Source organism: Polypterus senegalus, chromosome 16 (genome assembly GCF_016835505.1).
Source record: "Polypterus senegalus isolate Bchr_013 chromosome 16, ASM1683550v1, whole genome shotgun sequence".
Classification (NCBI taxonomy): Eukaryota; Metazoa; Chordata; class Cladistia; order Polypteriformes; family Polypteridae; genus Polypterus; species Polypterus senegalus.
The window spans coordinates 7,956,489-7,979,500 of NC_053169.1; the positions used below are offsets into that span (position 1 = coordinate 7,956,489).

At 43.2% G+C, this 23,012-nt stretch overlaps 1 protein-coding gene across 1 annotated transcript; it reads left to right on the forward strand.

Moving 5' to 3' along the window:
* Positions 1 to 60: 60 nt before the first annotated feature.
* Positions 61 to 18,105, forward strand: gfral (GDNF family receptor alpha like). The gene is made up of 9 exons (XM_039738875.1): positions 61 to 125; positions 1,456 to 1,593; positions 3,914 to 4,057; positions 7,160 to 7,213; positions 10,124 to 10,454; positions 11,856 to 12,055; positions 16,268 to 16,354; positions 17,089 to 17,170; positions 17,826 to 18,105. Exons 1-9 carry the CDS (start codon positions 104 to 106, stop codon positions 17,896 to 17,898), a joined length of 1,131 nt encoding a protein of 376 aa, XP_039594809.1. The 5' UTR covers positions 61 to 103; the 3' UTR covers positions 17,899 to 18,105.
* The last annotated feature ends 4,907 nt before the right edge of the window (positions 18,106 to 23,012 follow it).

Consider the following 23,012-nt stretch of genomic DNA (forward strand, 5'->3'; position numbering starts at 1 on the left):
CGAGGGGAGCTGTCCGCGTGCGATGGTGCTGATCAGCAGCAGAACGGTGAGAGCCGCGGCGTTAACACTCGTCTATCGAGCACAGCAAGAAGCAACCGCAGCGATGACATCGCGTTTGTTAATAGGTATGATCTTTTAAGATTTTTTTACCCGCTTATGTTTCTATTTCGAAATGATAAAATCATCACTGCTTACTTGTGGAGTTTAGTGCAATATTTACATCGCGTTTCTTAGTGGTTAAACACGCTGAGGTGTCTGAGCCATGAATAAACATTTAGTCTTTTAATAATTCCTGATCCGGTTATGATTTCCTTTTAATTTCTTTCTGTTCTTGATACACCTTCGTGAGAGAGATACTACTTTTATTTATTTATTTTTTTTTACAGAAGAATGTATTCTGTACCGCGTGAGGTTAACTTAGCAACTACATATACATAAGGCGGAAAAAAGGCGGAATACAATCCCGAAGAGGAAACGTGTCCTGCAGAGCACTCACTCACTCACTCACTCACTCACTCACCTGTGGCCACTTACGGTCATCCATCACTTCAAGATGCGCGTCTTTACAAAGCGGGAGGAGCTTGGAGCAGCTGCGCAAAGTGCATGTGGACGAAGGGAGACCGTACGGATACCAGGCAGTCAGCGAGCAGGCTGGAAATCAAACAGGTTTCAGTGGCGTGGTACAGCCGGTTTAATCATTACACACGCAACTGCGCGTCAGTAAGAGTACAATTTACACTTGAATATGTATCCCCTCAATTTCCAAAGAACAGCTTCACTGACAAGACAATAAGCTTCCCTCCAATCATAACAAGTAAATACAAACTGTACAGTGCATAACCAACACACATAAGACACGGGCATCACAGCAGTCACACGTCCAAGCATTCGTGGGCTGATCGCAGGCAAAACACTAAGCAGTGGTCAGTTACACAGGGGCATAGTTCGAGTGTTAATATTGTGCAATGCTATAATCCACCTTAGAAAATGATGACGACAAAATAAAATTATCAGTATGGACGCAGATGGTAGGGCAAGTCATTTTACTTTATTTTATACAGTAAGGGCGCTTTGCAGCTTTATTTCATATTGACACTGTGACGTTTCAACATCTGGTCAATAGCTGATTTACTGACAGTTTGAATGTTGTGAAATATTTATGCCTTCCTGATGAATCTTTTTAATAGTGCCTAGTCAATTACATAGTGCCTTTCTGATCTATTTATCTTTTAATAGTTCCTAGTCTATTACAGAGTGCTCGCCTGATCTATCTATCTATCTATATATTATATAGTGTCTTTCATATCTATCTATTATATAGTGCCTTTCTGATGTATCCCTCTCTCTCTCTCTCTCTCTCTCTCTGTCTGTACTTGACAGTTTGTAGCGCCTCATCTAGCGATATGCCCATCTGTCTATCTATTAACGTATCTCTTCCTCTCTTCCTTTCTCCAGTAGTCACGCTTTCCCATATAATTAAGGGGATCTCAATCCAAATCATCAGCTGTAATAAAATGAAGGACAGCTGCCTTTCAGATATGGATGGCTGTGGGATGGCCTGGAACTTTTTCAAAGAAGTCTGCGTCATGCAAGGTAAAGGTTCAATTAATTGCATTTTGTAGGTAATAATAATGTGGAGCTGTCTGGCTGATGTAACTGTTTCCATAAAATTCAACGACTTGTGTGGCAGTATGACAAGGAAAAATTCAATTTTCAAATATAACAATTGAATAAGACAGAACATGCCACGGGCAACCAACCGCTACACAATGGCTGGAAAAGGTGAGAAAATCAATTATCATCTTCTTGATTTGCAGAAGGTGTCAAGATGATGGATATCCATTACAACTGAGCCTAATCATCTGGGGCTAAGAAATGGAAGGAAGAGGAACCAATAATATCAGCACCTAAAATATTAAACCAATCATGGAAGTAATCCCCCTGCGGTCCTAACAAATATTTAGAAATGTGGTAAAATATGATAGGAAATTATAGATAAGAGTCTTTTAAATGAAATTTATCCAATCCGTAGCTTACAGATATACAATGTGGGCATGTGAGAGGATGGCACCTCATCCAGGACTGGTTTTGGTCTTGTTTGCAGTGTTTCGATGTTACCTTAAAAAGTGGGGTGGAATTAACAAACAGAAGAAGAAGGGTTGTGGTGAGTGAGGGTCCCATCTTTAGGTCACCAAGCTTTCTAAACCTGATGTTCTCTGTCACTCTGTCATCACTGAACCAGTCTGGATGTCACGTTCCTGCTATAAGTGATCACTGTGGTCAGCACATCATCAGGTTTATTTTCTCGTGGTTCTCAAGGTCTGCTCCAGGTGAGGGATGACTCTGAAACTTCGGTAAACTTCCATCTTCAGGTCTCTTCACAAAACTTCAAAGGGGTTTAAGTCTGCTCAAGGACAACCAGAGTCTTGTCTCAAAGCCACTCCAGCGTCATCTTGGCTGCAAACTTTGGGTAATTCAACAGTCACCCCAGTCTGAGGTGGTGTTCACTCTGGAGCACAGCTTTTCTTCAAGGACCTCCCTGAATTCGGCTTCCTTTGGTCTTCCCTTGATTCTGGCCAGTCTCTCTGTCAATGCCATAGCATGATGCTGCCACCACCACCAGGCTCGACTATTGAGATGCCATTAAGCAGGAGATGAGCAGTGGCCAGTCTTCACCACCACCACCACTACAACAACAACCTTTATTTCTAGAGCACATTTTCATACAAATAATGGAGCTGAAAGTGCTTTACATGATGAAGAAAAGAGAAATAAAGACAAAGTAAGAATTAAAATAAGAGAACACTAATTAACATAGAATAAGAGTAAGGTCTGATGGCCAGGGAGGACAGAAAAAACAAACAAAAAAAAAAAAACTTCAGACAACTGGAGAAAAAATAAAATCTGCAGGGGGTCCAAGGCCATGAGACCACCCAGCCAGCCCCCTCTAGGCATTCTACCTAACATTAATGATCAGTCCTCATTGTATTCAGGGTTCTCATGGAAGAAGTTGATGATGATGGTCAGGTGGACTTCTGGCCTTTAATTCCGTCAATATAAGGACATCACGGCGCTTTCATCAGGTGGTGGTGGTGCAGGTCGCCACCTCAAAAAACTGGAAGAAGAACAGAAGAGAGAGTAGGGGTGAGTATGGATTATGGAGCCACCACGAATAGTTATGATAGTTAATTGAACATGCAGAGCAATCAGGATTAAACTAAAATGAAGTTATGAGAAAGCCATGTTACAGTAATGTATTGTTAGCAGTTTATTAAAGAGCTCCACCGTATCAGCCTGGCGAGTTTCTATCAGTCATCAATTCAGATATTAGGTGCCTAACAGAAGAAGGCCGCCCGCCTCACCACTTCTTCTAAGGGTAGCTCTTGGAATTCTAAGCAGACACTCATTTGAAGATCTAAATAAAATATATATTATATAGTGCCTTTCACATCTATCTATCTTTTATCATAAAGTGGCTTTCCTATCTATCTATCTTTCTAATTTTGCGATCCTGAAAACTACACTAAAATTAATATCTATCTATCAAAAAGTGGCTTTCCTATCTATCTATCTATCTATCTATCTATCTAATTTTGCGATCCTGCCAACTACACTAAAATTAATATCTATCTATCAAAAAGTGGCTTTCCTATCTATCTATCTAATTTTGCGATCCTGCCAACTACACTAAAATTAATATCTATCTTTTTATCTATCCAACTATTATGCAGTTGTCATCTGGATACACCTTTTGAATCTCATGCTCAGTTGCTCTTTAGAGTTTGCATCTTCTCTCCAAGTCTCTGGAGGTTAATTAGAGAAACCCCAATTGGTCCAGACCCCTTACAACCCCCAACTAAGAGGGTCTCAGAATGTTCCGTTGTGTGTTAAGTACTTTTCTCTTTTTTTCCAGGTCCAAGTCTCAGGATAGTGGACTCCAGTGATTGCAACATAACAATCCAGTATCTCACTGACCGCTACCCAGAGTTCAGAAGTTGTGTGAATACAAAAACCAGTTTGTGCCATCTTTTGCTTGATGAATCCTGTGCAGTCAAAGGTAAAAAAAAATAAAATAAATTAAGACATATGTTTTGCGTAACTTGTAGTTATTATTATAATTATTTCTGCATTAGTCTTTGGTCTACATCATCAACATAATTTTGTCATGGTTACTTTTTCCTTCATCATCATCATCATCACCCTCATAATTGCCATCCTCATCATTATCATTGTTTAATTATCATCATTATTAGCCTGCTGAAGAGGATAACCATAAACCTCACCTGTTGCAAAGGTGAGCTACAAAAGAGTCTTTATATAAATGAGATTTATTTGAAAAAAGTCCAAAAACTGATACAAAAGCTCCACAAAGCAAACAGGAGCAATAAAGGACCTGCCTAAAAGAAAATACGCAGAAAACATTTCCCAAATAATACAATCTAGTAATCAGAATCCCAAGAAAGCGCAATTTAATAATAATAATTAAAAAGAAAAACAGAAAATCCAACCATAAACAGTAAATTTGACAATGATGAATGATTCCCACTGAATTGCCTGTCTCCGCAGCCTTTATAACAAGGGGCGGGGGGTCCTTGATGGTGATTGGCAGGTGGTACTGCCTCGCGGGGGGTTCCACCCACAAAGAACATGGAATGTACTCACATTTAAAGAGAGAGATTTACATAAAAACAGAGAAAACCTACAAAAATAACATAAAGACATGAATAATAATAACTCAGAATTTACAAAAGCAATAATAAAGCATAAAATACAATAACATTTTTTTCTCGATACCAGGCATATGTGCTTTTGTTCAGATATCACAGGCAGCTGCACAGGACTTTGATCAGGCAAAGCATCACCACAGCAAACAGAGAAAAACAAAAAGATTAATAATGAGTGCAAATCCAAATTCTGTGCATTATTTTTGATTAGGAGAAAAAAAAAAAAGACAAATAAAAAAATGGGCTTTTAGGATTAATAATGAGTGCAAATCCATGAAGAATATGATAATTCTGTGCATTATTTTTTGATTATGTGCTTTTGTTCAGATATCACAGGCAGCTGCACAGGACTTTGATCAGGCAAAGCATCACCACAGCAAACAGAGAAAAACAAAAATGATTAATAATGAGTGCAAATCCATGAAGAATATGATAATTCTGTGCATTATTTTTGATTAAAAAATGGGCTTTTAGGAGCTTGTTTTAAATGCTCCACAATGTTAGCCTGGCGTATATCTATGGGGAAAGTGCTGCAGATTTTCAGTGCAAAACAGCAAAAGGTCATCTTACTATTTCATTTATGCTTAGCTCTTGGAATTAAAAGCAGACCACAATTAAAAGAAATGTAAGGTTACAACTTGGAATGTAGGGTGGACAGGAACTGCAAAATTTAATAAGGAGCGAATTAATTTAAAGATTTATATACTATTAGCATTATTTTAAAGCCAAATCTAAAGGGCGTGGAAAACCAACATAATCATCATTGTCAGCATTATCTTTGTCTATCTATCTATCTATCTATCATATAGTGCCTTTTATATCTATCTATCTATCTGCCTTCTTCATCATTGTAAGCTTTGTCATAATTTTCATCATAAACGTCATCATTACTGTCATTGTCATCGTCATGATTATCAAAAATACCATGTCACAAATACATTAAATATATCTATCTGTCTATCTATCTATCTATCATATGCCTTTTATATCTATCTATCTGCCTTCTTCATAGTGCCTTTCATCATAAACGTCATCTATCTATCATGATTATCAAAAATCTATCTATATATTAAAACTGATATTACTTAGTGCCTTATCTGGCTATCTATCGATCTATCTATTGATAATATAGTGCCTTTCATATCTATCAGTTATATACTGCCTTTCATCTGTCTGTCTATCTATCTAATTTTGCAATCCTGACGACTACACTAAAATGAATATCTATCTGTCTATCTATCTATCATAAAGAGTCTTTCCTATATATCTATCTATTTGTCTATTTATCTAATTTTGCGATCCTGCCGACTACACTAAAATTAATATCTATCTATCTTTCTAATTTTGCGATCTTGCCAACTACACTAAAATTAATATCTATCTTTCTAATTTTGCGATCCTGCCTACTACACTAAAATTAATATCTATCTTTCTAATTTTGCGATCCTGCCGACTACACTAAAATTAATATCTATCTATCTTTCTAATTTTGCGATCCTGTCTACTACACTAAAATGAATATCTCTCTATCCATCTATCTATTTAACAGCATTCCTACTTTTTCTGGTGGCTCAGCGATCAGCTCCAGAATTTTGAGTTCCCCTCCATGCCTGGTCAGCTGTGTGCTGTTTTCATGTATTCCCTTTGTGGGTTTTCTCTGGACATTCCAGCTTTCCTCTCACATTTCAGTGGTGTCTGTGAGGTTGACTTTCTTACTTACTTTATCTTCTCTTGTTATTCCTTAAACTGTTGGGGTCTTGAGTCATTGATAATATTGTTTCCTATCTTTCAAAATGGTCTTCACTTGTTCCGTGGTCATCCCTCTCTTTTTTTCAGTTTCTTTGACGTTTTCTAGGCCTTGCCCCTCAGTCTTTTTCCTTTACCCTTCATGTCACCCCCGCCCTTTTTGAGACCCCTTGTTTCCCTCTTCCTTATTCTTTGCCCACACCACTCTAGCTGTTTTGTTTCTATGACTTCCACAAGTGGCTGCCTTTCTCAGTTCTTCACAAATGCTTTTATTTCTTCTGCTGTCTCTTTTTGTTGTGCCGTTCACTCTTCTTAAAAACTTCATTTCAGCTGCTGTCATGTTTAGCTCTGTCTTTGCCCCGTATTGCCCAGGGTACTGCAGCGTGTGATATTGTTGGTGCCCCTGTGGATTTATGTGGATGCCCCCTCAGCTTTGCACTTAACTCTGTCTTTCCCTGTTAGCGGGTTGTTAATTTGGTCCTAAACTTTGATTTGAATCTGTGACTCTCAATCGGCCCTGCAGGTGTGTGTGTTTCTGACTGAATGTCCTGCCTCTAAATTTTTCTGTCCATTCCTTATATCCCCTTCGCAAAGGGGTAAATCTCCCTTTTTGTTTCAAACCACAAAACTTCCCCATCTTTAACCCCCTTCGTGTCTTTTATGTTCAAACATTTCTTTTCTTTTCACAGACACATCTGAGAACTGGAGACATGAAAAGGATTCGGGGCCTCTTGAACAATTAGGTACGCATTCCAAAACACTGAATCCAAATTTGAGATAAGGGTTCTATGGAAAAGGCAGATTTTTGGGAGGGAGATGTGCATGAAGGCCATGGACCCTAATTTCTATTTTTATTTTTTTGTATGCCCTTGTTTGGTGAGCTGCATCATATCATTCAGACTGAAGCTTGGCATCATGTTAAGGGTTGGCTCTTGCCTTGTGGCCAATGTGGCAGAGATAGGCACAACCCACCTAGGACCTTAAATTAGATAAAATAAACTACTCAAAAACATTAAAGGAACACTTTGAAAACACAACAATGGGGAAAATAATCCTGCTGGCTCTCTCTACTGCTATGGACTGCTATGGCGATGTGTGAGGAACGAGAGGATGGAAATGAAAATGAGGGACACCCCGAAAATCAAAGGGAAAACATGATGTGGCAGGCAGGCAGGCAGGCAGGCAGGCGAGTCCATTTGGCCGAAATGTCATTGCAGCAACTCCAAATCGTACTCAGTCGTTTGTATGCCTGACAACGTCCTAATGAGATGACAGATGGTGTCCTGGGGGATCTCCTCCCAGATCTGGACCAGGGCATCACTGAGCTCCTGGACAGGCCAGGTGTTCAATGGACCGAAACATAATGTCCCACCCAGAGGTGCTCTATTGGATTGAGGTCAGGTGAATGGGCATTTGGCATTCAATGGAATCAATTCCTTCATCCTCTTGCCACATGAGGCCGGGCATTGTCGTGTACCAGGAGGAACCCTGGACATCCTGCACCAGCATAGAGTCTGACAATGGCAGTTAAGGTGCTGTTGTGTATCCTGTAGAGGTCTGTATGTCCCTCCATGGATATGCCTCCCCAGACTGACCATCACTGACCCCCCACCAAACTGAACGATGTCACAGGCAGCATAACGTTCTCCACGGCTTCTCCAGACCCTTTCACGTCTGTCACATGTGCTCTGGGTGAACCTGCTCTCATCTGTGAAAAGCACAGGGCGCCTGCCAGTGGTACAATACAATACAATACACTTTATTTTTGTATAGCCCAAAATCACACAGGAAGTGCCGCAATGGGCTTTAACAGGCCCTGCCTTTTGACAGCCCCCAGCCTTGACTCTCTGAGAAGACAAGAAAAACTCCCAAAAAAAAACCCTGTAGGGAAAAATGGAAGAAACCTCGGGAAAGGCAGTTCAAAGAGAGACCCCTTTCCAGGTAGGTTGGGCGTGCAGTGGGTGTCAAAAGTAGGGGGTCAATACAATACAATACACAGAACAGAACAAATCCTTAATACAGCATAATAATAAAAATTTTAGAAGTACGGTTTAACAGTAGATGATATGACATAATTAGGTTTGGATATTTTTAGAGTCCTGGAGACCGTTGCTCCGATGAAAGGACCCCTCTTTCCCATGATTCCTGTGATCCTCCATCAGGGATGACTTTACCATAGGCAGGCAAACAACTTGGCAGGTGGGCTGTGGCACCAATTGCCACATTTGGGTACCGAGAAAAGAAACAGAATAGATGAGGGTTAGTATTCAATTCTAACTATCATGTTACTTATGTTTTAGTGCTAATGACTAACAACAGAGATGCAGTCTGCACAGTTAACCAGCAGCTCTAGTCAGGGTGTGCTAAACTGAAGTAGTGGGAATTGAAAGCTGGGACCGAAGGGGCACCTCTTATAGAAGCAGGAAGACCAGTCCACAGTTTAGGGGCCCTGTAACTAAAAGCTCGACCTCCCACTGTCCCAGTGGTGGACCTGCCAATTCTGGTATTCTATGGCAAATGCCAATCAAGCTCCACGGTGCCCACTAGAGGACAATGAGCCCTCAGGCCACCCTCAAGAAGTCTGTTTCTGATTGTTTGGTCAGAGACGTTCACACCAGTGGCCTGCCTGCCTGCCTGCTGGAGGTCTTTTTGTAGGCTCGGCCAGTGCTCATCCTGTTCCTCTTTGTCCCAAAGAGCAGATACCAGTGGGTCCTGCTGATGGGTTAAGGACCTTCTACGAGGGGCCCTGTCCAGCTCTCCTGGAGTAACTGCCTGTCTACTGGAATCTCCTCCATTCCCTTGAGACTGTGCTGGGAGACACAGAAAACCTTCTGGCAATGCCACGTATTGATGTGCCTGCCCTCCTGGAGAAGTTGGCCTACCTGTGCCAGCTCTGTAGGGTCTAGGTATTGCTTCATGTGACACCAGTAGTGACACTGACCACAGCCAAATGCAAAACAAGTTACAAAACAGATGAGAAGGGACAAATGTCAGTGGCCTCCCTAAACCTGTTAACCCATTCATGCCTGTTTTGGGGGGTCGTCTCATTGTTACCCCCCCTCTAGTGCACCAAAGCAGCTGAAACTGATGAGCAAGCCCCTCTGCTACTGAACTGAGCAGATCAACAGCCCCCAGGTGTCACTGACTTGATGCTAGACTCTCATTACAAAGGGGTCTTTCATTTTTTTGAGTTTTCAGAGTGTTATGTCATTAAATCTTAACAGTTTATTCAAAGTATAAGCCAGCGTTATAAGTGTTTGCGACCCGAGTTTTTATAACAGAATTTTAATTGTGCCCACCTAAGGTTTTTTTGAAAGGAGCCCACTAATCCCAATTTGTTCTTTTTAAATTAATGATATATCATAGATGAATATTTTATTATACCTACTTGACTTTTATCGACATTATCTAACTCCAGGTTTATTTTTCTAGCATCAGAATGTAGTTTAATTGGCTTCAATAGATGTATTTTTCATATTTTCGATTCTTGTTTTCTTTTTTTAACATCTTTGCACCCCCCTTTTTGTTACTTCGTGCCCCCCTAGGGACACCACTGGTCCACTGGTTTAAGTTAAAAATGAATTGGCTTTGGTTCGGGTGTGTATCGGTTGATAGGGTCCTTCTTATTCTGCTTTGTCTTCGTCTCCTTTCAGGCCCCCCGAGTGTCAGATCCTGCACTGACGTTAAGAAGCTCTGCATTCAGAACGAAACCTGCAACAGGCTGCTGGTGCCTCGCCTCAGCGCGTGTCCCGAAGATCCGGCTCAGTGCAACGCATCCCGCTGCCAGGTGGCGGTCCAGCGCTTTTATGAGATGCTGCCCTTCAATATGGCCGAAATGCTGGCCTTCTGTGACTGCAGTGTAGTGGATGACGACTGCCTGCACCTGAAGAGGTCCTTTCACGACAGAATGTGCTCAGGAGACATCGGGCCTTCCTCGACGTGCATCGATGTGTTGGACAGATGCATGGCGGACGCAGCTTGTAGGTAAGTGGTGTGAACGCTGGCCCCGGCACAGACAGACGGACATCATTTTTGCACCCACACACCGTTTATTTACACTTATTTACAATATACAAATGTCACGTGCACTCACGAACCCCAGTGCCTCCAGCACTGATTCCCCCAAGTCCAGGGCCCACAGTTCTGTGCCTTTCTTCCTGGCCGCCTCCTGTCCTCGCTCTCCAGCTCAGTCCGCTTCCTCCCGACTTCCACCAATGACTGGAGGGAGGCGGCCCCTTAAATAAGGCTCCCGGATGAGCCCCAGGTGTTCCGTCCTTAGCCACGCCCAAGCGTGGCGGAAGTGTCGGCTGTCTTCCTGGCCGCCTCCGGTGCACACAAAATCTTCCCCGCACTTCCTGGTGTGGCGGAAGTGCGGGCTCCCGGGATAATTAGGCACCGGGCGCCGCCTGGCGGTGGCCACGGTCCCTACAGGGCTGGGCTTCAAAGCCCTGTACCCAAGGCCCCTATCTAACCAGGACGGACGCCCACTGCGTTCTGGAGGAGGCACACGCCTCCTCCAGTCCTCTAAGCGCCCGGCCGGCTCCATCCCGCCGAGGGCACACGGGATGAACCGGCATCGGGCGCCCTGGCGGTAACCACGGGCCCCTACAGGGTAGGGCTTCCATGCCCTCGACCCGTGGCTCCCAATAGAACCAGGACGGACGCCCCCTCGCGGTCTGGAGGAGGCACAAGCCCTCCTCACGTCCTCCTGGGCGTCCCGGCCGGGCTCCAGCCCCGGCCGGGGACCACAGTGGAAAAAGCTCACCGTTGACGATGCTTTATGCAGGGATTAGGAAGGGGAACTTGTAAAAGTGATTCTCTATTCCAAAAATAAAACCCAATTTACAGTGAATTCAGAAAAGACTTGCACTCCTTCACTTTCTGCATACTTCATTGTATTGTAGATTTCACTTTAAAAGGGTAAATGTAATATCAATAACCCATAATGAGCGTGAAAACAAGTTTTGGGAAAGGATTGCAAATTTAATAGAAGAACAAAAAGCTGTCCATTGCTGTTGTCCATCCAATCTGACGGAGCCTGAGAAGATCTGCAGAGAAGAACGGCGGAAAATCCTTAAATTCAAGTGTGTGAAGCTTGTCATGTCGGACCCCCAAGAACACTCCCAGTTGGAATAGCTGGCAAAGGAACTGCAATGAAAAACTGAATACTTTGCTCAATTTGAGAGTTCAGTTGTTTATTTTTAATCAATTTGCCCAAATTTCTAAAATCCCGTTTTCTCTTTATCATTCTGGGGTTTGGAGTGTTGCTCGATTGGAGAAAAAAAGCACATAGCAAAATGTTAAAAAGTGAAGGGTGTGCATGGCGTCTGAAGGCGCTATATACTGGATAGAGTCCAGGTGTTCCTCTCTTTTCCATTCCTTCAGGCGGAGGTTTAACGCATTCCATTCAAAGTGCTGGAGTGAAGGACAGGAGGCGTGTAACGGAAGCAAAGACTGCCGAGCCGCCTTCATCGCCACCAGAGGGACGGTGTTGCAGATCCCCTGTACGTGTAGGGGCTTGGAAAGGTCCCAGTGGTCCAAGTGCAGGCATTTCCAGAGCCTGTTTCATGGGAAATCCTGCTTTGGTACGTTGAACTTTGTTATGGAATGTCCACGGTTGTAGTTCTGCATTAAGACTATTCTTTGCTTGGTTTGCTTATTTTTCAAACGTTATTGATTCTGGTCATAATATTCATTTATTTATTTCTTGATTTAGGTGAAATAATGTTTTTCTTTGATTATATTTTTTAAATTATGTAATTTCAACAATTTTTGTTTAGAACATTAGAACACTCTAGACGAGAACAGGCCATTCAGCCTAACAAAGCTCGCCAGTCCTCTCCACTTATTTCTTCCAAAAAAACATCAAGTCAAGTTTTGAAAGTCCCTAACGGCTTATTGTCTACCACACTACTTGGTCGCTTATTCCAAGCGTCTATTGTTCTTTGTGAAAAGAAAAACTTCTTAATGTTTGTGCGAAATTTACCCTTCACAAGTTTCCTACTGTGTCCCCGTGTTCTTGATGAGCTCATTTTAAAGTCATCGTCTCGATCCACTGGACTAATTCCCTTCATCATTTTGAACACCTCAGTCAGGTCACCTCTTATTCTTATTTTGCTTAAACTGTAAAGACTCAGCTCTTTTAAACTTTCCTCTTCACTCATCCCCATAGCCCTGGATTCAGCTTCATCGCTCTTCTCTGGACCTTTTCTGGTGCTGTTATGTCCTTTTTGTAGCCTGGAGACCCAAACTGCACAGAGGACTCCAGATGAGGCCCCACCAGTGTGTTATAAAGCTTGAGCAGAACCTCCTGTGACTTGTACTCCACACGTCAAGGTGCTATATAAACTTACGTTCTGTTATCCGCCTTAATGGCTTCTGAACACTTGATAGTGTCGAGTTCACAGTGGCTCCTAAACTCTTCTCATAAGGTGGACTCTCGATATTGAGACCTCCCATTTTGTATTCAACCTTTGCATTTTTACTTTCTATGTGTAATTCTTTACATTTACTTACATCAAATGGTTAAAAAGCGCAAGTCCTTGATTTTGTCCTCATAATTCATCCCCTGTAGCCCTGGACTCAGCCTAGTTGCTCTTCTCTGGACCTTCTCTAGTGCTGTTTTGTCCTTTTTGTAGCCTGGTACCCCAAACTGCACCCAGGACTCCAGATGAGGCCTCACCAGTGTGTTATAAAGCTTGAGCAGAACCTCCTGTGACTTGTACTCCACACATCAAGGCGCTATACAACCCGACATTCTGTTAGCCCTCTTAATGGCTTCTGAACACTGTCTGACAGTTGATAGCCCATTTCGACTCCTAAATCCTCCTCATAAGGTGTGCTCTCGATTTTCAGACCTCCCATTGTGTATTCAGACCTCACATTTTTACTTCCTATGTGTAATTCTTTACATTTACTGACATTAAATGGTTACTCAGATCTTTTCATCTTTCTTCATAACTCATCCCCTGTAGCCCTGGACTCAGCCCAGTCGCTCTTCTCAGCCTAGTTGCTCTTCTCTGGACCTTCTCTGGTGCTGTTATGAACTTTTGTAGCCTGGAGACCCAAACTGCACACAGGACTCCAGATGAGGCCTCACCAGTGTGTTATAAAGTCTGAGCAGAACCTCCTGTGACTTGTACTCCACACATAAAGGCGCTATATAACCTGACATTCTGTTAGCCTTCTTAATGGCTTCTGAACAACGTCTGGCACTTGATAGTGTCGAGTTCACTGTGGCTCCTAAAGTCTTCTCATAAGACGTACTCTTGATTTTCAGACCTCCCATTGTGTATTTGACCCTCCTATTTTTACATCCTATGTGTAATTCTTTACATTTACTTACATTCAATGGTTAAAGGTCTCAGGTCCTTGAATCTTTCCTCATAACTTATCCTCTGTAGCCCTGAATCAGTTTAGTTGTTCTTCTCTGGACCTTCTCTTGTGCTGTTATGAACTTTTGTAGCCTGGAGACCCAAACTGCACACAGGACTCCAGATGAGGCCTCACCAGTTTGTTATAAAGCCTGAGCAGAACCTCCTGTGACTTGTACTCCACACATCAAGGCGCTATATAACCTGATAGTCTGTAAGCCTTCTTAATGGCTTCTGAACACCGTTTGGAAGTCGATAGCTGAGAGTCCACTATGACTCCTAAATCCTTCTCATAAGGAAGACTTTTGATTTTTAGACCTCCCATTGTCTATTCAAACCTCACATTTTTACTTTCTATGTGTAATTCTTCACATTTACTGACATTAAATTTCATCTACAACAACAAAAAAAAGCTGTCCACCAATGTTCTCCATCCAATTCTTCCCAGCCACCCCTGCTCCCTTTGAAATTGTCCAATAGTGCAACGCCCAAGGGGCAGCTGGGATATCCAGTTCCCAAGTCCGTAGCACCTCTACATACTGGCTCCTCCTATTTAATTCAACCAAAGATGAACGAACACTTTGTGGCATTTAGGCGTGTAGAAACATCTCAGCAATGATCAACAGAATGGCAGGTGTCATAGCAAAGGGTCTAAATACTCGTGTCAATGGGATGTTGCAGTTCCTTTTGTTTTTAATAAGTTTACAAGAATTCCTAAAATCCCGTTGTCTCTCTGTCACTCTGGGGTATTCAGTGTTGCTAAAAATGAATGTGAAAAATGTGAACACAATTGAAGGGGGTTTGAAGACTTCCTGAAGGCCCTGCCATTTTGTGTGACTGTAACTGTACTGCATGGGTTTCCTCCCACAGTCCAAGGACATTCAGGTTAGGTGCCTTGGTGATTCTAAATTGTCCTTAGTGTTTGCTTGGTGAGTGTGTGTGTGTGTGTGCCCAGCGTTTGTTTCCTGCCTTGCTCCCTGTGCTGGCTGGGTTTGGCTCCAGCAACCCCCATGACCCTGTAGTTAGGATATAGTGGGTTGGATAATGGATGGATGGAAATGAATCATGTCTAGTGAATCCTGCAAGTTCACGCACCTCTCACGTCACAAAAAAATCAATCAATCAATCAATCAATCAAACCACGTCGGCTGCTGATTTGTTTTGTTTGGAATCAGATCATCAATACAGCCATAGAGATTTAAACCCTAAGTAAACTGAGAGCCTCGTGACCACCCGCTGCCAGGCTATGAAGCACAGGCGCAGCAATGGATTGTGAGATTGTGCAAAGCACAAGGGCCTACGAGCTTGGGGGGCTCACACGGGGCCGTAAAGATTTTTAAAAAACGTTTAATAACTTAACTAAAACAGCAGTTTCACAGTCTCGATGCAGTGGCTTCAACGTTCAATGTCTTGTTACCATCAACCATGCTATGCTTTTATTATATCACGTCTCGATTATTGTAATTCACTTTATTCTGGAATCAGTAAATCTCATCTTTCTCGGCTGCAGTTGGTTCAGAATGCTGCTGCTCATTTTTCTTACTGGGTCTCAGAAAGTTGTGTCCATTACTCCAATGGACTCCTCGTGTGTGGGTGTGCGTGTGTGCCCTGCAGTGGGCTGGCGCCCTGCCCGGGGTTTGTTTCCTGCCTTGCGCCCTGTGTTGGCTGGGATTGGCTCCAGCAGATACCCATGACCCTGTAGTTAGGATATAGCGGGTTGGGTAATGCATGGATGTAACTGTACTTTGCCCCCCTGTGACTATAAACTGAAATTCTGAGTTACAAAATGGATGGATGGATGGATACTGACATGTTGCACAACAGTCCAAGTCCTCCAGGTGGGAAGAGCACTGTATAAAAATGAAATGAAGCTGACAATTGGATAAATTGTTGTCATGGCCAGGAAATCTCTAGGAGCCCATAAGTAAATGGTGGGGTGCCAGCTGGGCAACTCCGATTAATGTAAGGAACACAAAAGTATTTCCACAGTAGGAAATGAAAAAAACATTTGGCCAATTCAGCCTTTCTAACAAAAAAACGGCCACAGTGGTTTTCTATTTTACAAGCAACAAAATGGGTTGGGCTTCAGGAAGCTCAAGAGCTCCGCCCACATCTAAGGTCAAGGTCCATTTGGGACAAGGTGCTTCGGGCACGCCCCTTTTTATTGTATCCTTGACAGAATGGGCGGAGCCTTCTCTGGGTTCAGGCCCTGTGGTTCTTCTCAGTACTGCATATGTTAGTGACAGCACCTCCTCCTGGTCTGAGGTGGAATCGCTTCCCTTAGTTAAGCCCTGAAGGTAATCCACAGGCCTACATACAGTACATGACACTCTCTTTAAGTTATTATTTGAATCATTTATCTGTGTTTGTGAGATCTCAGAATCATTAACACTAACCATTGTTTGACAATTTTTGTTTGTTTAGCCCCGTCGTCTTTGGAGTCAAATACCTACTTTAAGAGTGCGATAGAACAAGAAATTAAATCATCACAGATTTCCTCCATCTTTAATGGTGAGTATCAACCTCTCTTAAGATGAGCTTTTTAAATGAGAAACACATTTCTAATTACATTTTGTTTCAATGTTGCTGGACGCGTCCCTGGAATGTCAGACTGGGCTGGTGGTCTCCATGGCTGCTTTTGTAATTTCTTGTTAGCAGACTGGTCTTATAAGTGGAAAGGCTCTTTGTAATGCAAAGGACACTAAAACCAAAATGGTTAAAGGTTATTTCCACACTAACAAAGGAAGGAAGGTTAAAGACACAACGATTCATCAGATGGGCAGCTGGGTAACGTGTGTAGGATGGCAAGGAGGCAATACAGCCAGGCAAATGAAAGGCAAAAAGGCAAGAGGAGGTGAGAAGATGAAGGGAGAGATTTAAAAGCCAGTCATTGCAGTTTTTAGGTGCATTCACATAAAATGTGTGAGGCACCTATTGTGGTAGTCCATGTCTGTCTGACTCTCTCTCTGGCTTTCCATCTGAAACCACTCGGCCCCCCGGTGGACCAAATCTTGTTGAGATATGTCCCACTTAACATTTTTGCTGAGATATCTCGAACAGAGCAATGGGGAATTGGGGAACATTGGTCACAGCCCCTTATGGGCAAGTGAGATCACGTGTGGAAATTTCCACTTGTGGCGTCGAGTCGACGCTCAAAAACGTTTAGATTTGAGAGCATTTTGGATTCTGAATTTCTGGATTACGGATACTCAACCTGTGCTATGTTTTTATTTTTTCCTCCCCAGGCACATTCTTCTGCGTCGTCACCTACATCTTGGTCATAATGCTGGCTACTATGTTTATCACCCTGGTTTTCTACCGAACAAGGTAGGCTGACAGATTATTTTGTCATGTCACGCATTTTCCAAAATTCATTAAAAATTCTTCATTCTGAGGTCTTCCAAAAATGGTTTGTGCGATTCATTCTTAACACTGGAATTACTAGAGCCTACAAAAAAACTCATAAATCCGGCCCACCTTAAATCCTTTCGCACCTCTCACTCAGCGTCTTTTGTTCTGTAAATGTGTCGATAAGCAGCAAGCAGCCTGCTATCCCATCCCCCTGCCCACCACCATAGTTCAATTCGCACGGTCAGTCATTCAGAACATTTCAATGGAGAGAAGTCGTCACTCTGCTCTGTGGTGTCACCATTTTGCCCCCTTTGGTATGTTCCAAATTCCCCCTTGCAACCCAGCCAAGGATTAAACAGGCTCAGAAAAGGGTAGAAAATATATGCATGCCCCTGCCATTTTCGCCCACCTGGTCTACGCTCAATAGCCCCTAATGACAAAGTGAAAGCACATAGCAGAAAGGGCAGAAGATCGAAAACTGAAATCGAAGTGTAAGTGGGCAAGATGGGTATATGGAGGGGTCAAGGGACGGCTGGAGGGCGTACGCCTCACTTCATCATCATACGCCCGGGTTTCAGATGATCACAGAAGTTCTTCAAAATACTCAAGTGACGTGTCTTCTCTTTTGCAGAATCTGCAGAGAATCCCGAAGAAGGATCTACAGCCCCCCTCTAGACCCAAACGAATGTCTTGTCATGTACTGAAAACCTTGAAGTTCTCGTGTCTTATTTTATGGTGGGACCAGCATTTCAAGTGTGACTTGTCATTTTTCTTCGGTTTCTGGACGTGGACGTGTAAAGTAATGATGACGACATTTCTTCTTGTGACTTCGAATGGCTGACTGCAGTCCGTTATCAGTCGCTGCTGTAAATTGGTGTAGCTGGCCCTGTGCTGTTGTTACATTTGGTTTATTTTTGCTATAATAGAGCCAGGATTATTTCCGTTTTAATTGTTTGAATATACATTTTCAAATTTGGTTATTAATTCTGTTTTTGGTTTTGTTTTGTCTTTGTATTTTTGTTATATTATAATTGTATTAATGTGCTACGTGTTAATCATTTTATTTGGATTTGTACTACATTAAGAACATTTGTGTGTTATGTGGGTTCTGCCCTGTCCCCTTAAGATTGAGTTTCAGGGGGCAGGGCCAACTGATGTAGCAGATGGGGAACAACACCCCTGCAGTGCCAGTTGAGCCCTAGGTGACTGTACTACGTGCCCCTTGAGTTACCAAAATCTCCATAGCATGGACCATGGGGGGAATCAGATAGGTCCAGTGCATGTGCCACTTAAGTTACATAAATGGTGCCCTTCTGTGTCCATAGCATGCATTCATTATTATTAGACTTTGAGAACTAGGGAGGTCCCCCACAGTGTGAGTTACCAAAATGGCGTCACTCGGTCTCCATAGCGCAGATGTTGGAGGGAAGGAGTCAGAAGGGTCTGGAGTACACGACACTAGAGTTGCATGAATGGTGCCCCTCGGTTTCCATAGCATACATTCAGCATTATTACACTTTGAGAGTTAGGGTGGTTCCCCTAGTTGTCCAGACCTTGGGTTACCAATACCATGCCACTTAGTCTCCATAGTGCAGACCATTGGGGGAACAGAAAGGTTTAGTATGTGCGCCACTTCAGTTACATCAATACTAACCCACAATGTCCGTAGCACATTCTGTTTTATTCAATTTTGAGAACTGCGGTGGTACCCGTCAGTGTCCAGATCATACACCCCTTGAGTTACCAAAATGATGCCACTTTGTCTCCATGGCACAAACTGTTGGGGGAATCACAAAGGTCCAGTTACATAAATAGTGAGCCTCAGAGTCCATAGCACACATTCAGTGCTTATTAAACTTTGAGAAATGTGGAGGTTCCCCCTTGGCGTGCACACCATTTGAGTTACCAAAATGGTGCCACTCGCCCTTCATGGTGCAGACTACAAATAGAGGGAGTCAGAAGAGTCTGGAGCATGTGCCACGTGAGTAACATAAATGGTGCCCCTCGGTGTCCATAGTATACATTCATTATTATTAGACTTCCAGGACTGGAGGAGGTCCCCTTCATTGTCAGGGACACACACCCCCCAAAGTTACCAGAATGGTGCCCCTCAGTCTCCATAGCTCAGACCATGATGGGGAGGGGGATCAGAAGGTGCACCACTTCAGTTACAAATATGGAAGTTTCCATAGCGCACAATCAGTATTGTTAGACTCCAAGGACTGGAGGACCAGAAGTGCCCAGAGCATACACCTCTAGAGTTACGAAATCGGTGCCCCATAGTATCCGTATTGCCGCGGTGGGATTCCAGAGTGTGTGCCACTTGAGGTACATATAAATGGTGTCCCTCGATGTTCGGAGCACATGCCCCTTATCTTTTATAAATGGCACCCCTCGGGTGACAGCATCGTGGGCAGCTGAATATGTCATTTGATGATCTGAACAGCACCAGACCCCCAAACTATTTCAGTAGAAGTGGCCATTACGTATTGTGAGCTAGTTTTCAATTTTTTTTCACATTTGCGTTTGGATTGTCGGGTTTTCCAATGTTTGGCTTTGTCACTACACTGACTTGCAGGAGACGATGAGAAAAGAAACAGAAATGACCGGGAGAGTGGAAAGTGAAAGAACGGGCCAAAGTTCAAAAGCAGGAGACAATGATGGGATCTTTTTTCAAAGCCAGAATTCAGAGTCCAAAAAAAAAAATAAACGATAGTGGGAATTTGAAATCTCAGGAAGGAGTAAATAAAGAATTTGTAATACAGCGAAACAGGGGGTACCCATCTGTTATGATCTGCTCTAGATCTTTCTGTTCAACTCGGCTTGTTTTCTTTAATTTGGTGCAGATGACTTCATTGATTCCTGCTCTGATTACCCTCCCCACTGTTATTCGTGTGGCACTCCCGATATCTGCGCAAAAGGACAACGGTCCAAGTCTTTACAGTCCTGCTGCTCCCTGTTTGTCAGACATGGACACCATCCAGTGGCCTCAGATGAAGACTGGACTCCTTTGGTGTCTCTCTGGAAAATCCTCGGGCCCCGCTGGTCTGACTTTGTGCTGCTCATGGAGTCCCAAATGAGGCACATGACTTGCATTGTGAGGGAGCGTCAGTTACGGCACTACGGCCATGTGGCGCGTTTCCCCGAGGGTGATCCGGCTCGCAGGACCCTCATTGTTGAGGACCTGAGTGGCTGGACCGGGACAAGGGGTCGCCCATGTAACACCTGGCTGCGGCAGATAGAGGGTCATTTCCAGAGGGTGGGACTGGACCGCGTGTCTGCCAACGGGATCCCGAGCTGTTTTGTCGTGTGGTGGGTGTGGCAGTGCACTGTGCCAGTGCAGGCTCCCCAACTAGACTTGAATTGTTTGTGGGTGGGGTGTGGGTTATAAAAGGAAGCTTGTTTGGCTTTTAGGGTAGAGAGAGATTGATTGATTGAATTTAATTGATTAACTGATTGATTAATTGATTGATTGATTTGGGTTTAACAGAGCAAGGTATGGAGAGTTAGGGTTCAATTGTTTTCTTGTTGTTTTCTTTTTGCTTGTTAAAATGAATGTAACTGTTGTAAGCCCACCATTCAGGTGATAAACATCCATAGAGTATCTAAGCTTCATTAACTTGGTTGAGTTCGATAACGAAGTTTAGTGTCCTCCTGCGTCCCTTCTGTTTTGTGTGTAAATGTCTCCATATCTTGTGAGGTCTTCTTCTTGACAATAAATGGAGTCTGTTTTTATGTAGTTAGTTTAGTTCTTTTTCCAGGGGTTCGTCTCTCTTTCTCCCTCTCCTTCTCTCGCTCTCCTTTGTGTGCGGCCTATTTATATACCCTTATGCCTTTGGTGGGCCGTAACATATTAGGGGCTCGTCTGGCATGTCTTGGAATATCTCTGTGCACTTTGTGAGGTGTAATTGGCTTTGTTTTGGGTAGAATGATTTTTTGGTGGTCCTGTGTTGACTTTGGAGTTTTTATTTTTTCTTTAGTATATTCAAAAAGAATTTTTGAGAGCCTATGAAGCGGTAGTAGATTTGGTACATCAGTAGTTGTTTGATAATAAAGTATTTTGGACTTAATTCATTTGGATAATTAGAAAGTGTTTCCTTAAATTCTGAACGGTCCGTTTTTGTATATTATGGCAGGTCGTTTTTTTTGCTTTTAATGTTTTTTACTATGGATTTTGATTTGCATGTGTTTACTAGTTCCTGTGGTGGGTTGGCACCCTGCCCGGGATTAGTTCCTGCCTTGTGCCCTGTGTTGGCTGGGATGGGCTCCAGCAGACCCCCGTGACCCTGTGTTCAGATTCAGCACTTTGGACAATGGATGGATGGATGGATGGATGGTGTTTACTAGTGCTCCCCCTGTTGGTAAGCTTGATAACTGCAGAAAGGCAGATCTCTTACTTATTGCTGACTTTTTTGATATGTCATTACCTTGTCATGCTAGTAAGAGTGAAATGAAGTCCAAACTTAAGCGTAATTGAATAACTTTGGGGGTGTTGCTTGACAGGGAGCTTTCAGCAAGTACTATGGAGGTGATGTCTCATTGCCTGATTCTTGTGCTCTGGCAGAAGCCACGTTGCTTTCGGAGGCTCGTGTTCATGTAGGCAGCACAACCTCAGATAGCCCAGAAACTCCAGGGGTGATGTCATAAACAAGTGCACCCCAAGGAATTCTGGGAAAGATCTCCATGGAGATGGCAGAAACACCACACAGCAGTACCTACGTAAATAGGGAACCAAAATGGCGTAGTGATCGAACAAGATTAAAGGGTAAACTTTTCAGAATTGATTCTAAACAAAATGGAACGACAAATTGACATTTCTTGGGCCTCAAAACCACATAATCCATTTAGAGAGTGATACGAATTACGCTCTAATTTACCCCAAATATTTATAAAAGTCGGAGATCCTAACAGCTGTAAGCTACCATTTTAGACGTTCAGGTCAGATCTTTCCACAAATCAGGACAAAAACATCTTCTGTTACTCCTTTAGGGTTAACCCTGCCGTTGATGTCTCAATTCTATTGTTTTGAATTCTCAATAAATCTTTAAATATTAAAATAATTTGCCTTGTCTTGTGGCTCTGAGACTCATTGGTTGGTCCCATTTCTTATTTTTTGTGGTGAATCTCTTTTTCATGGGCGGCACGGTGGCGCAGTGGGTAGCGCTGCTGCCTCGCAGTTAGGAGACCCGTCTGGGTTTGCTTCTCGGGTCCTCCCTGCGTGGAGTCTGCATGTTCTCCCCGTGTCTGCGTGGCTTTCCTCCCACAGTCCAAAGACATGCAGGTTAGGTGCATTGGCCATCCTAAATTGTCCCTAGTGTGTGGGTGCCCTGTGGTGGACTGGCACCCTGCCCGGGGTTTGTTTCCTGCCTTGCACCCTGTGTTGACTGGGATTGGCTCCAGCAGACCCTGTATTTAGGATATAGCGGGTTGGATAATGGATGGATGGATAGCTGTCCACTGCGGCTCTGCCCAAGTGATAGTGAAAAAGGACAGCGAGGAGGGTCCTGCCTGGCTCCCCACTCCTGACGTCATGCCTTCCCCTTTTCCTGCAGCTTCTGTCTCGGATTACAGCGAACATATCGCTTCTGCAAGTGAACTATGATTCTTAGCATGATGAGAGAAGTCGCAAAATCAACTGGAATGTTCAAGAAAAGGATAGAAAAAAAAGATCTAAATCCATGAAGTAGTACTCTTGTGAAAAGCAGACAGACAGACAGATAGAAAGACACTGGATTTTATACAGTCATATGAAAAAGTTTGGGACCGCCTCTCAGCCTGCATAATAATTGACTCTCCTTTCAACAAAAAAGATGTCAGT